Source organism: Oxyura jamaicensis, chromosome 19 (assembly GCF_011077185.1).
Source record: "Oxyura jamaicensis isolate SHBP4307 breed ruddy duck chromosome 19, BPBGC_Ojam_1.0, whole genome shotgun sequence".
Lineage (NCBI taxonomy): Eukaryota > Metazoa > Chordata > Aves > Anseriformes > Anatidae > Oxyura > Oxyura jamaicensis.
In genome coordinates, this window is record NC_048911.1 from 224,776 (window position 1) to 239,147 (window position 14,372).

The window sequence follows — 14,372 nt, forward strand, 5'->3', positions numbered from 1 at the left end:
TCTACGTGGAGACCAGGAGTACAGGATAGATTGTGCACAACATGAGAATCTGCCTGGGGTCGGCTGGGGATGGAGGTGCCATCTGGCCAGTGTATTCTCTGCTTGTGCCATTGTTGCCATGAGCACACAAAAGTGGGAGATTCATGTTACAGGGAACCACAGGGAAAGAAGGGCTATTTTTGTCTTAAAATTGAAAAATTCTTATCCAAACCTGTGGACTATCAAATAACAGATTAAGTTCTGTAGGACCTGCCATACAGGTCTTGCTGTGGGGCGATGGAAGAAAATGCAGGACACAGCTCTTGAAAGGGAAAGATTTCAAAATGAAGTGAGACTACATTATTAAAACAAGCAGAGCCTTACATCCCTGCTCATTCAAAACATGGCTCTTAACAATTATGGAGCCACACTGGGTATGCAAAATGAGTTTCAATTGACACCTGAAATGTGTGAGCACCTCAAAAGGGAAAGCAGTTTGCAACCTGCTGTATACTGAGCATTGTACTTGTTGGGCTGTAGATTTAAAAGGACTTTCCTCTACCTCCAGCCATTCTGGAGGTATGAATGAGAATATATATCTGAATATATATATATATTCAGAATATGAATAGAGGACTGAAGAGGCTTTAGTAGCTACTTCAGTGCTGCTGACATCATTACAGATGCCATTAGTACTTGATTTGGAAAAGAAGAAAAGTTGCAGGCAGGTCGTTTGACACAATCATTACAGCTAAAATTACTATTTTGTTTTACAGCTGGCACCAAACAGCTTGTGGCAAGTTGTTGCATCTACACTGACCAAGCCAGGGTATGGAGATTAATCTTCACTGTGCATCAAGCACTGGGAAATTCAATCCATGGAGCTCAGCGCCAGTAAGGACATTTTTATTTTTTTCCAAAATAGATATTTTTAGGCACATAAGGTAGCCAGATTTCCACCAGGAGTTCACTCCCTGCTTATCATCTTACAAAGCTAGTTGCAGAAGTCTTTTGCAATTCTCATTAAGAATTAATGGAAGCTCCTAAGCAATTTTGAATCTGTCAACTTCACTTAAAGGTATATGGAATCCCTAGGAAGTCTTCTTTTGGTTGGGAGTGCTTCAGAAAGTCCTGCTGAGACAGTTCAGAGAGCAGTGCTTCAAAGAATGGTTTGTGGTTAGGGACCATTTAAAATACAGTGACCACTAGTGCATAGAACTGTGCTACACAGCAAAGCCCCTTCTCTAGGTTTGGTGAGAACACAGAACAAAAGAAGTTGGTCTTCACTCCCAAATGTTTACAAACCAAGGCAGAAATTAAGTTGGCACTAACATAAATGCAGACTTCCCACAATTTTTATCTGAATCTGCAGCTGTCATGAGCTCCATCTGTTTTTTTGCTGCTCAGTCTTTCATCTGTGTCACCTGTCACAATCCAGGATTCAGGGTTGTCATGGAAAACAACACAGCAAAATGGTTCAACTCTCATATCCCAAGTGAAGGGACCTACAAGGATCTCTGAGTCAACTCCTGACACCACACAGGTCTACCCAAGTATTCAGACCACATGACTGATTGCACAGTCCAAACGCTGCTTAAACTCCAACAGGCTCAGTGCCGTGACTATGTCCCTGGGGAGCCTGTTCCAGTGCATGACAACCCTCTCAGTGAAGAACCTGTTCCTGATATCCAGCCTGAACCTCCTGTCACAGCTTGACACTATTCCCTTGGGTCACCAGAGAGAATAGACCAGCACCTGCCCCTCCATTCCCCCTCGTGAGGAACCTGTAGACCACGGTGAGGTCTCCCCTCAGCTTCCTCTTCTCCAGGCTGAACAAACCAGTTCTCACAGCACATACGCGGTCCTGTAAGCATTCTTTGTCAAAAATGCTCAGGATATGTCTGAAATGACAGATGGGCATTGATCTCATGATATCAGCTATTTGTTTTTCTAAAGCTTTTTTCTGTATTTTACTATGGCTTTCACTTTTCTGCTGTCACCTGCTCTAAAAAAAAAATGACCACCCTGAGTGTTTACAAAGGCAGAGACATACTGTGGGTGTTTTTTGCTAATATATTCCAAGACATTCTCTACAGAGCTCTTGAATTCAATGGTGTTGTCTCACTGAAATCCAGGTCCTTTCCAATGCATCAGTTTTTCTCTCCTTAAAAACCTGGCAATGGCATCTTGCATGTGGTGCTCCTCAGTGCTCAAAGAGGTCTCCTTTGCTCCCCTATCAAAATTCAGCAGAACTTTCTCAGTGGTTTGCTTGTTCTCATTGGCACAGCTTTCCCTTTGCCTGAGAAGTCTAGCAGCTCTACCTGGAGCAACAGGCAAAATGGAAATGACAGACCTGTGGGACAAACCAGTGCTCATGTTATAGATATGTGGCTTTGTGGATGCACTTTTCTGCTCTGGACCTCAACAGCTCTGCATTTTAGTAACATACAGAAAGTGACTCTGCTGCTGCATCTTCTTGAAGTATTTGCTGTGCACATAACGCACTCCCTGAGGCACTGCTCTATGTCCAGGCCAATACCATGCTATTGGCAACAGTAATTCTCCATCCTCACTCCTCCTTCTCCTGAATTCAGCAATACACACACTGCTTTAGAAAGCTCATCTCTTTGCCTTCTCTGATTGCAAGAAGTCTTCCCTCTGGATCTCTCTCCTAAAACTATTTTCCTAATATCTGTAACTACATCAGAATGGTTTATTTTCAAATCTACCAGCAGCTGCCCTTCTTGTCTAGCCATCAGGATCCAGAAATGAGAAATTATTAAAAACACTTGGCAATCATACAAGGCAGCGTAACAAAAGGAACCATACACCCGTAGTTTAGGCTTATACACTACATTTAATAAATGGAAAATAAAAACCATTATTCGCAATGCACAAAGATCAACGACAGACTGTTGCAAAGATACCCAGGGACATAATGTTAATTAACCTAATTTATTGGGCTCTTTTGCATAAGGTAAGGCTTACGTGGGAAGGCATGACTCTTGAATGTGCCAGTCACCATACAGGTAGAGGTGAGTCTCCTCTGCAAGCCTCTGCACCACAGCACCTTTGGCTGGATGAGACGACACTCCCCAGCTGTGTCCTTGATGAATTATCACAGTCCAGCTGCCCCAGCCCTGTGTGGCCATTTCAGTATATCCATGATCCATCTCATCTCTAAATGTTATCTTAAAGCTGTGTGCAAAACACAGCCCAGCCATTTTGACTATGTACAAGGCTGCTCTAAATGTCCATGTAAAGGATGGGTTTCTCCAGGCTTTCCAAAATTATCTCTAGCACTGTCATAACTAAAGAGCAACCTTGAACCTCTTCCTCATCACCATTTGACATAAACACCACAAGTTCTGTGACACGACTGTGGCAGTATTGTGGGGCCATGCGGGACACCACTGGATTTAGCGCAGCTTGCAGGAACACAGACTGGAGCCTGGTGGTGGAACAGGAGCAGCTCACGAGCTCACTGGAACTGCACGCACCACACAGCGCTGGCAATGGTAAAGCTGAGCTGCCTTCGCACCGAGCCCCTCGGTTGAGCCCCCTGCAGCTGCATGCGAGGGTGGCAACACCACGTGGATGTGCTGGGACCGGGTCTGGGAAGGGCAGGCTCCATGCCCCACTGGGTTTCATGCCCCATGGCCACCATCCCACTTCCTGACAGGGGGCACTGGGCTTGACTAGAAAGACAGGCAATAGGCAGCAGGCCTGCAAGTCGTGGTGTGGGGAGGGGGCACCAGTTTGGTGGAGTGAGGGCTCCACACCAGCTTGTCTCATGAGGCTGGGGGAGAACGCAAATCCCAGTGCTGCCCGCCACCCATTCCCAAGCTCCCACCCCAGCACTCATCTCCCACCTGCCCCCACAGTCACCCAGCACTGTATTTCAAATAGTTTAATTTTAAAAATATTCTATTAAGTGCTAAAATATCTTTTCACTTCCACGCGCGGCCACACCTTCGGCTTCGCCAGGCTTGATCACAGACAGACTCGGCAGGACATGCAGTGGCGGCAGGGAAGACCAGCGCAGTGCTGTGGGCCAGTGTGCTGGTGTGGGGAGCTTAGGGACATGGGCATGGGAGGGCTCCCTGGGGGTTCCTACATCTTGCCTGGACAGGGTATACCTCAGGGGCAGCTCCCCCTGCTCTGCCAGCCACAAGGTGCAAGACAGCAGGAGGGGAGCAGGGTGCAGACCCAGCCAGGACATTGCCACGCTGGCTGCCCCTCTCCCCTGCCAGTCTCTCTGCGCTCCAGCCCCCACCTGCCCTCTGCAGAGGACAGCAGGGGCTCTGTGAGGGCCCGGCAGCAGAGCAGAGGCAGGCTGCACCGATGTGTTCAGTACCTGCCCTCCACAGTGGTAGCGCTCCGCTCTCTTCCAATACTAATGGCTTAAACTAGCAGCTTATTGCACAGCGTCCCAGTGTGGGATCCCTGCCCAGCAGCATGACGGGCTGTTGTCTCTATTCCCAGGGTGCTCTCCCCCCACCCTCCATTGCACTTTACACCTATGGCAGGAACACCCCAGCCTATGGTCACAAGGGAACAGACAAATCACTTCGTGCAGGTGGAACACAGCTCTTTGGTTCCCAGCACGCAGCAGCTGGTGTGGAGGGCAGACATGAGATCCAGAAACAGGCAAACAGCATGTGCCAGTGCCATAGGGGTGATGGGCACTGGGGAGCCCCAAGGATCCCTCCCTCTGTACATGCAGACCACCCACCAGAGACCCCACATCACTCTAGTACAGGTCAGCAGGGAGAGTGGGAGCCAATAAATAGAGGCATATTTGTAGGTACTGGCAGCAGTCCCATCTGGCTGGGGGAACCGTTTGCAGGCTGCCTCTGCAGGGGCTGGCAGGAGGCTCCTGCCCCTGAGGGCAGGGCAGGCTGGATAGCGAGGTGGCAGGAGGGCCCTGTCCCTCAGGAAGGGCAGGCTGGGGGAAGCACCCCGGCCCCCAGGGGAGGGCAGGCGGCTCTGCGAGGGGCTGGCGAAGGCTCTCCCCGGGGACGGGCAGGCTAGCTCTCCGAGGCCGTGTGGCACACAGAGTTCTGATCGGCACAAAATCTCTTCAGAGGCGGCGCACCAGAGTCCTCCTCCTCTTCGGTTACCTGCAAGAGCCAGAGGTCACCGGCAGTGACAGGAGCTCAGTGCGCCCACGAGGCCATGCTGACCTGCTGGACAAGGCTGTCTCTCACCCTGGGGGGACACCCTGAGCTTTCCTCTGTGAGGCAGCCTCAGCAGGAGCCAGACTTTAATGAGCTCCTGGGCATTAGCAGTGAGAATCCACCCCAGCTCTGGAGTCAGCTATAATTATTATTCTACTCTATCTCCACACATTTTCCACAGACAATTTGTGCCCTAAAACCTGAACTAAACCACAGGACTCTGCAGGAAGCCAGGTTTGGGGAGCTCCTGGTGGAAGTTTGGAACTGCAGAGCAAGTCTATACCTGGAATACATCTTGATGTTTCTGCTACAATAGACAACTAATGAAACAGTAAAGGTGCCCTGGGAAGAAAGGGCAAGCTGGGTGCATACACATTTTGACATGATTTCAATCCTCCTTCCCTTACCTGAGTCTCAAGGGGGACCGGTTCTTCCTTTGTGAGAGTGGGAGGCTCATCTGCAACTTCCGAGGAAGGCAGGGATGGCTCTGGAGGGAATAGAAGGGTTAACAACAGTGCAGACCCAGAAGCACAGTGGTACCCAGCCCACTGAGCCAGGAAAGGAGACCTCCAACTGAGGTGCCTCAGTCACCCTCCTTATAAGAAAGGCGCAAGCCCTGTCACAAGGCCCTCCAGAAGTGCCTTCCCCAGGCTTCCTGGCTCAGCTGGCCACCTCCTCTCTTCCCAGCCCAGCAGCCATGCCCAGGTGTCCCAGAGCCCACCTTCCAGAGTCTCCTGCCCCAGTGTGGGTGGTTGCGAGTCGTCCGTGCGGAAGTCAGATGTGTGGGCAGGACTCATGGACTCACTCTGCTGGGGACTGGGGCTGGAGTTGGGGCTGCTGTCCACCTTGAGCTGGTAGACATCCGACAGGGAGCTCTGGTTACTGTTCTCATCTGCAGAAACAGCACCTAGTGAAGAAGAGTACCTTGATCCAGCAGCACAGGCAGCCAAAGGCAGCATTGAGAGCCAGGGCCATGGAGGGCTCATGGAAACTGAAGAACAGTCAGTGGCATTCACACAAACAATTCACAAAGTCACTCATCAACAGTCAGAGTGCCTTGATGCAGCACTCCACACTGGGACACAGCTAGCACCAGATCCACAGTTGCCCCACAGGAGAGAGGGAGCTTCTGCCCAGGGACCAGAGAGGCTGAGCAGGGGAGAGGAAAGCAACTTGGGTCTATTCAGAAAAAAATAATGAGCACAATGTGCAAGGCTGACACAAAGCTCTGCATTGCCAAATCTCATGTCTGCAGCTTGTGGTGGGCACCTGCACCTGGGCATTTGAGGGCAGGAGGCCTCTTGCTTCTGTACCAGAATTTTGTACCTCTTCTGTTTGCAAGGCAGCAAACTAACATCAGAGCAAGACTCCGCATCTGCCCCACAAGGGAAGGCAATCCTGTTTTTCCAGGTAAAGCGGTTCCACGGGGGCTAAACTGTAGACCTGCGGTGCTAACTTGTTAACTGCATCTACTGGAAACACCAACACAATGCCCGACGTCCCTTAGCCACAATGAGGGTTGATTGTGTTGGCTGGGGACAGGCATACACTCTATTCCAGCAGTGGGCTCGTGGGCTGCTCAGCACCATCAGAGATTGCTCATGGCTGCTGCAGCGCTTTTGGATCACAAGCCGTGACCCACAGGAGAGAGAGACTGCTCCAAAGGCAAAGGTCTGAGCAGGCCTGATGGCAAAACCCTGCATCCCTACACCAACCATGCCAGAGCACACTAACAGTAGCAGGGAAGAGGAAACAAGCCCATCTTGCCACTGCAGCACATCTGGCAACAAGGGAGGTGTAGCGTTACCTTCACAGAAAACCTCTCCTTTATCATCTTACATTGCCTTCCCTCAGTCTGGCAGCAGCCAAAGATCCTCTGTGCTTTCATCCCAAAGTCCGTGCCAGTCCTCACAGTAAGCATGGGCCTCAGCTGCAGGCAGCCACTCATCTTTCCCTAGCATGGATCGCAAAGTGGGAATAGGAATCCCCACTCCTCCGGTTCCCCCATTAAACTGCTGACAGAAACTCCAGAAGCAACTGATTATGATTCTTTTTGACGGCAAGAATCAGCAGTTTCCGCAGGAACAGTCCAGAAGTGGAACCGCACAACTCTGCGCTGAAGACGTGTGCTGCTCTTCCCAACAGACAGCACGCATAAGCCAGTAACATCCCCCCTTCTGTACGGCCTTAGAGTATTCACCCAGCCCGGTAGGGAAGCGGGCTCCACCAGGCTCACCTTGGAACTCCAGGAGGAGCGAGGAGTTGGCAGAAGTGTCAGCCGGGAAACCATTGGGCTCTCGGGCGGTGCTGCTGCTTGACTTGGATTTCTCTTTCTTGAGGAGAGAAAGAAAACCGCAAGACGAGGCGACGGGGCCGGGCTGCAGGACGCGCCCCGCAGAGGCCGCCCCCCAGGCCAGCTCCCTCCCCATCCCGGGAGCCAGCGGGCCCCCGCCGGGAGCGAGGGGAAGAAGCGAGGCGGGGGGGGGAAGGGGCGGCAGAGCCCGGCTGGGGCGGCTGCTGCGGGGCAAGAAGGGCCGCGGGCAGCGCGGGGGGGGGGGGGGGCCGGGGGCGCACGGCGGCACTCACCTCCTTGCTGTCGGCCACCGGCACCCACTTGAAGATGCGCAGCGAAGTGTCGCCCACCGTCACCCACTTCTTCTCCCTGCGCCACACGACCGTCAGCGCCCCGCCGACCCCTCGTGATTGGTCCCGCGGCCTGCCCATCACCAGCGCTTCTGGTCCAGCCCCCCCACCCCACCGCTCCCGAGCACCCGAGCGCGCTAATTGGTCGCCGCTTCCCTAGCACCGCCCGCTGCCCCGAGCGGCGCTCCGATTGGAGGCTCGCCCCTGGAGCACCTCCGCCGCCAGCCGTGTGGCGCGGCGATTGGCTGCGGGTCGGCAGGCCCCGCCCCCCCCCCCGCGCCCCGCCTCTCACCATCTGCGGACGCGCTCGATGGCCGCCATCACTTTTTTGATGTCATCCTTGGCGCGGCTGCGGGTCTCGGCGCGCACCGAGCGGCCCGACATGGCGCCCGCAGCCCCGGCAGCCCCGGCTCCGCAGCACCGGCCGCCGCACCCCGCGCATGCGCAGGCCCCGCCCCGCCTACGCCCCGCGCGCTGCGTCACCACGTAACGCCGCGCCCGGGGGAAGGGAGGGGGGAAGCCTCAGCATGGCGGCGCGCACTGCGCCTGCGCGGCTCGCCCCGCCCGCCGGCGCGCGAGGAGGAGGCGGTGCGAAGGTGGCGCGAGGCGGCAGCCGCCATCTTGCACTGGGGCCGGCCCGGGGCGGGGCAGCTGCCCGTTGCCCCTGACGGCGGAGCCGTCCCCGCGCCCGGCCCCTGGCGCGGCGAATCGCGCCCCCTCGTCCCCGCCCCGCTGCCGGCATTGGGGTCGGGGAGGCGGCCCGGCGCCGCGCTCCAACCCCGCTGTCGGCACGCGACCCCCTCCGCCTCGCCTCTGGAGCGGAAACAGCCCGCCCCGTGAAGCCGGGGAGACTTCGACGGCCCCCCGGCAGCGCCAGCGACCGCTGGGCTCTGGAGGCTGCGAGAGACCCTTCGAGACCGCCTCTCACACCCCCCAGCAGCCCTGCATCATCCAGCCCTGTATTACCACAGTCAGAAAGCACAGAAGGAAGGCTCTGCTTGAGCAGTCTGAGTGCTCTTTTATTACAAGTTGTTCAGCGTTATTAAAAATCAACCACAGCACACTGCTCCCTGCAACTGTAGGGAATTGGGAGATGCTACTGTGGGCAAAGAGGACTAGTGCTTCCTGCCATAGATTGCTGCCAGTGCTTTCCTGGCACTGGTGATCTGCTGCTCCAGTCTCTCTCGAGTGGCTTTGTTGGCAGTTTTTTTCAGCATGGTCTCCATCTCCTCCACCACCGCCCGGTAGCCAGCAGTGTTGTGGAACACCCGGATGGCCCGGTCTCCACAAGACACTAAGTAGCGGCTGCTAGTATCAAAAGCCAAGTCTGTTATGTACTGTCCGTGAACACCAACAAAACGCTCTTCCTCTTCTCCTCTTCGAGTGTTGTACACAATAATGCTTGTACCACAAGAGATGGCTGCGACATGAGCATCAGGGGATAGGGCAATGTGACATGGTTCTGTTACTTCACACTTCCCTGTCAGAAGCAGGTATGGATCTTGTTGCTTCTTATATTCCACATCTGTGTCCCAGAATTTCCATGTACCATCCTTCGAAACAGTTGCCATCCTACAAGCAGGACATAAACCACATGTGACCGCAAGGAAAAATGGGTAGCACCTATTCCCCTTCCATATCTGCAAAGAAGGAATCCTTTCCTTTGTAGATAGAGCGCTCTTTTGGGCAGTGTGAGCCTGTATGCATGTGTACTTCATCCTCCTTTCTAGAGCAACAGTCTCCCACCAGGAGGAAACCCTTGGGGAAGACGAAGATGGCCCAAGGCAATCCCTGTGCTCCCAGGAGCACACACACAGCAGTTCCTCCACACTGTGCAGGGCTACAGCCTGTTTGGATGAGCTGCTCGGGCACACTGGAAGGGGTGAGCACGTGTCCTGATGGTGCTATTTCAGGCACTGAAATAACACTGACTTACCGCCTCGAGTCATTAGAGAAGGAGAAGTAATGTATGCCAGCAGTGTGGCCTTTCAACTCAAAAGCCCTGGTCACTTCCCGGAAATCTCCACTCTTGCCAAAACACACTTCCCACACCTTTACATCAGGGGTAAAGCCACATGATGCCACAAACCTGGGTAGAAGAAAGCAGTGAGACAGGGTATTTGTTACAAATTTGTTATTTTGGCTGGGCCATGGAGCTCTATAGCCACAGCCACACAGAACTCTCCTCTGGCCTCCTGAGGGAGGCAGAGGCCACTTGCAGTCCTACAGGGTGCCTGTGCAGAGGGGCATGTAAGAAAGGGCTCTGTGAAGTCAATCCTATCTGGACACCTACATTCAGCACTTTGCTTTGGTCTGCTGAAAAAGTTTTCACTGAAAGAAACAGACTAGTAGAGGGAACGCTAAGGAAGGCCACCAGGGACAAGAGCAGCAACTCCAAAACTTAACATTGAGAAACTACTCAGACAAAATAAAAAACCTAAGTGCTCTGATCCCTGAACTCAGTGGGATCAGTGCATACTAACAGTCTTGTTACAGCAACAGATTAGAGACAGAGCTGAGAGCAAGATTTTCCTGATAAACAACCTTTAGGTAATAAAGATTTTAATTCTGTAATTAACATTTAAAAGGTTAAAAACTGTGCACTAGAAATGTTATTTGCTTTGTACACACCATTTACATTGGCCCACCCACTTTGCCACCCAAAGCCAATGCTGTTCTCTCCCTCAGCTCTTCAAGAGATGGCTAACGGGAGCAGCAGTTCCTGAGAAACAATGACAAACCAACAAGTGTCTGAGACCATGCAGGTGGGAGTCAGCACTCCTGGAGGGACTGCTCTTGGGGGCAGGAATATTTTTTTAAAATAAAAATAAAATAATGTGGAACCCTCCGAAAACTGCATTATAGTAACAGCAACCTGCGGATGATCTGATAATTTCCCCTGAGAAAAAGTGAGGTTTTTGTTTATTCTTGTGGCCTCCCACTTCTCAGCAGGAACAGCTTGGAATACCTGCATGCACCTCACCTCCCACAGGGTGACACTGCAGCATAGGCATTGTTCATCTGGTTAGTGTTAATGCTGGCAAGGACTTCACCTTTCAGGTTCCAGATCAGGATGGTAGTATCATTGGAAGCTGTCATGATAAACTTTCCTGGGGAAAAAAGACAGAGGTCAAGAGAGCATCTAGGCCTAAAGATGTCACAGGCTTACCAAAGGACTAGGACAGTCCCTAAGCAGGGCAATCTCTCTCTGCACCAGAACAATCAAGAGAACCAAAAGTAGCACCAGAATTTGAGTGCTGATCTCCTGGCACTGAGTGAAAAGCAGTGTCAGAAGGCTCAGCTCCTGGTTAATACCTTAATGCTCAAACCTGTGGCTTCAGCAGCTGTCAGCTGGCAATGGGCACTCATGAGACCCTGTGTGCTTCTCACCCCAGGACCTTTCAGATCCCATTTGCAGAGCTCAGTACCACACTGGAACCACATGAGAAATGCAGCAGACTTGATTTTCCCCCAAAAAAACACAAGTTGAATAGGTATCTCTAGCTTACAAGTCATGGATTACAGACAGGTAGCTGATCAGAGTCACAGCAGTATTATCCCTGATTACTGGTGTTGTCAACATTTCAGACTTTTGCTTGCAGTGCTTACCCCCCTTGTTCACTTCAGCCTGGGCACAGCTGGAGTTGCACATTAACCTTCAACTTAATTGTTGCAGAGTTTCCATTTTCACTTCTGCAGCTGAACAAGGGCCTCAGTTAATATTTTCTCTGCTCTTCTATTGCAGAGGAGGACGACTTGTATCTACCCACTTTCAACTGCCCATTGTCACATACCTGAAGCATCCTTCAATTCCCTCACTGCTAACAAACTCCCTCCCAGGCTCTGGTCTGAAAAATCCTACAAGTCCAAGATAGATCCTATGCTTCCTAATCTATGAACTTACTAGGGAGATTTCTAACTGGTTAAAGAGACAGGTGAGCCAAAGAACAGAAATGCTCTCAATATTGAGGCCAGACCTCTTTGCAACAGTATACTTGAAAATCTAATTTAAAAGACTGTGCATATCAGGGAGGTAATTCTCTGTTTATGTGAAAATTGTTTCTTCGCAACCTATGTCTTCCAATTTACTTACTAGTAAACAAAGGCTAAAAAATAACATCTAGAAGACTACAGAGAATCAAGTGGGTCTTAATTAAGCCAAAAACCCTAACAGTTTAAACCCAGCAGCCATTGCTTTAAAGGAAAATCAAAGCAGATCTAGAGAGCCTTGACAAGTGAGCAGATTGTCATCACCATACCCGTCTCTGCAATTCCTATATTGATGACAGGAGCTTTGTGTTTCTTTGGGAAGTCCTCAGAAGTCGCAGTGAAGGTGAAGTTGCCATCATCCTTCTTAGTCATTTTGTAGACACGAATAGTCTCGCCATTCGCCAGCCAGACAATGAATGCCCTAAGTGGAAGGACATGTCACTCTGAACCATTAAGAAACAAGTTACCTCAGTTCAGCCTATCTATAACGTAAGTTAATAGGTCATTCAGTGACACCTGGAGAAAGGGATATACAGTGACAGATAAAAAGCTTTGTTTTATGAGGGTACCAAGTTCTCCCTGCCTTAGGTCAATTGCAACACTGAATGGAAAACAACACCTGGAAACCAGATCCTTTCCTCTTTCTAAAGGAGGCCACTTTGCAAAATGCCAAGGCAGGCTTTTTAAGCAACCTCTCCAGGCAGCAAGAGCTCCCTCCCCAGTTCTCCAGAGGCCTAGCAGTTCAAGCTGGTTTGCTGACAGAGACCTTAACAAGCACCTTCCACAGGGGCAGCAAGCTGGACATTGGGATACATGCCCCAAGCACAATACTGAAGTGCCAGCTGCTTTCAGGAGAAGCCAAATATCAGTGGTACTGTCAAGACCTTGCGAGACTTCTTGGAGGGGTACAGCCTCACAGAATTTCACAGAATTTCACAGAATTTCTAGGTTGGAAAAGACCTCAAGATCATCGAGTCCAACCTCTAACCTAACACTAACAGTCCCCACTAAACCATATCCCTAAGCTCTACATCTAAACGTCTTTTGAAGACTTCCAGGGATGGTGACTCCACCACCTCCCTGGGCAGCCTGTTCCAATGTCTCACAACCCTTTCAGTAAAGCAGCTCTTCCTAACATCTAACCTAAAACTCCCCTGGCGCAACTTTAGCCCATTCCCCCTCGTCCTGTCACCAGGCACGTGGGAGAACAGACCAACCCCCACCTCTCTACAGCCTCCTTTAAGGTATCTGTAGAGAGCGATAAGGTCGCCCCTGAGCCTCCTCTTCTCCAGGCTGAATAAGCCCAGCTCCTTCAGCCGCTCCTCGTAGGACTTGTTCTCCAGGCCCCTCACCAGCTTCGTCGCCCTTCTTTGGACCCGCTCAAGCACCTCGATGTCCTTCTTGTAGCGAGGGGCCCAAAACTGAACACAGTACTCGAGGTGCGGCCTCACCAGAGCCGAGTACAGGGGGACGATCACCTCCCTAGCCCTGCTGGTCACACTATTTCTGATACAAGCCAGGATGCCGTTGGCCTTCTTGGCCACCTGAGCACACTGCTGGCTCATATTCAGCTGACTGTCCACTATCACTCCCAGGTCCTTCTCCGCCTGGCAGCTCTCCAACCACTCATCCTTGCAGCCCAGGTGCTATAGCCCTGACTTCAACCAGTGCTCAGGTCGTGTGCCTGGCAGCTCCATCCACGGGGCCTTGGGGTGCAGCAGCACCACACGCAGTCCCTGGGCTGGGCAGGGATGAGGCACAGGGAGGCCCGGCCCCACCTGCAATCTGGGCTGAAGCGGACGAGCTCAGCGTGGTCCAGCTCCACGTTGGCACGCAGACACCGGTGCTCGCGTGCTGTGAAGTCGCGGGTGCTCCACAGGCGGACGGTGCGATCGTCAGCGCACGACGCCAGGTACTTGCCGCTGCTGCTAAAGTCCAGGCAGGACACGGAGCCGCTGTGGCCCTGTGGAGTGCGCACGGTCAGGAGGAGGAGGCGAGCAGGAGAGCACGGGGCGCCCGGCAGCGCCGCTGCGGGGATGGCAGGGTACCTTGAGGGCGGCGACCAGGAGCCGGTGCGTGAAGCTGTGCGGCTGCGGCTTGTCCCTGCGGGCCCGCGCCGGCAGCTTCGCCTTCCTGAGGCCCTCCGGCCTGGCGGCGGCGGCGCTGCTCGCCCCGGGGCCTGGGAGGAGCGGGGATCAGCGGGGAGCGGCTCTGAGGGGGCAGCGCCGCCCAGCCCAGCCCCCCGCGGTACTCACCGGCCGGCGGCGCGGCGGTCGGCCCCCGCGGGGCGGCGCGGCGGAGAGCGGCCGCCAGCAGCGGGACCAGGACCACCAGGACGAGGACCCCCAACGGCCCCCACCCTCCCAGCACCGCCGTCTCCATCCTCCCACCCCACCGCTTGTGGCGGGGCCCAGAACGCCTGCGCCGGACGGCGACAGCGGCTGAGGCACGCCCCGCCCCTTCCCGCCCTGCTGTCTGACCCCGCCCCTTCCCGCCCCTCTGTTTGACTCCGCCCCTTTCCCGCTGCGCTGACTGCCCCCACCCCGCTGGCCGGCCCCGCCCACCACCCGCCCACCACCC

At 53.3% G+C, this 14,372-nt stretch overlaps 2 protein-coding genes across 4 annotated transcripts; both read right to left on the minus strand.

Annotated features, from left to right (window-relative positions):
- Positions 1-2,015: 2,015 nt before the first annotated feature.
- BCL7B (BAF chromatin remodeling complex subunit BCL7B) lies at positions 2,016-8,319 on the minus strand. Of its 3 annotated transcripts, none has more exons than XM_035343231.1 (6): positions 8,095-8,319; positions 7,746-7,821; positions 7,396-7,492; positions 5,881-6,066; positions 5,567-5,646; positions 2,016-2,742 (listed from the first exon to the last, which is right to left on the minus strand). In XM_035343231.1, exons 1-6 carry the CDS (start codon positions 8,184-8,186, stop codon positions 2,728-2,730), a joined length of 546 nt encoding a protein of 181 aa, XP_035199122.1. In that variant the 5' UTR covers positions 8,187-8,319; the 3' UTR covers positions 2,016-2,727. The 3 variants fall into 3 exon arrangements, with proteins under 3 accessions (XP_035199122.1, XP_035199120.1, XP_035199121.1); XM_035343229.1 differs by lacking the exon at positions 2,016-2,742 and adding an exon at positions 2,817-5,102 and having other exon boundaries at positions 8,095-8,309; XM_035343230.1 differs by lacking the exon at positions 2,016-2,742 and adding an exon at positions 2,817-5,102 and having other exon boundaries at positions 5,881-6,051; positions 8,095-8,303.
- A 475-nt stretch (positions 8,320-8,794) lies between these two features.
- Positions 8,795-14,212, minus strand: TBL2 (transducin beta like 2). Its single transcript, XM_035343228.1, has 7 exons — positions 14,048-14,212; positions 13,841-13,971; positions 13,571-13,755; positions 12,062-12,213; positions 10,786-10,912; positions 9,739-9,891; positions 8,795-9,374 (listed from the first exon to the last, which is right to left on the minus strand). The coding sequence occupies exons 1-7, from the start codon at positions 14,172-14,174 to the stop codon at positions 8,918-8,920; spliced, it is 1,332 nt and encodes a 443-aa protein (XP_035199119.1). The 5' UTR covers positions 14,175-14,212; the 3' UTR covers positions 8,795-8,917.
- Between the last annotated feature and the right edge of the window lie 160 nt (positions 14,213-14,372).

Coding starts and splice junctions, on each gene's coding strand:
- BCL7B (XM_035343229.1), bottom strand. CDS start 8,186: ATGTCGGGCCGCTCGGTGCGCGCCGAGACCCGCAGCCGCGCCAAGGAT. Junction 7,493..7,745: donor CGGTGGCCGACAGCAAGGAG/GTGAGTGCCGCC, acceptor TCTCTCCTCAAG/AAAGAGAAATCCAAGTCAAG. Junction 5,647..5,880: donor GGGGCAGGAGACTCTGGAAG/GTGGGCTCTGGG, acceptor TATTCCCTCCAG/AGCCATCCCTGCCTTCCTCG.
- TBL2 (XM_035343228.1), bottom strand. CDS start 14,174: ATGGAGACGGCGGTGCTGGGAGGGTGGGGGCCGTTGGGGGTCCTCGTC. Junction 13,972..14,047: donor GACCGCCGCGCCGCCGGCCG/GTGAGTACCGCG, acceptor CGCTCCTCCCAG/GCCCCGGGGCGAGCAGCGCC. Junction 9,892..10,785: donor GCAGTGTCACCCTGTGGGAG/GTGAGGTGCATG, acceptor TCTTCTACCCAG/GTTTGTGGCATCATGTGGCT.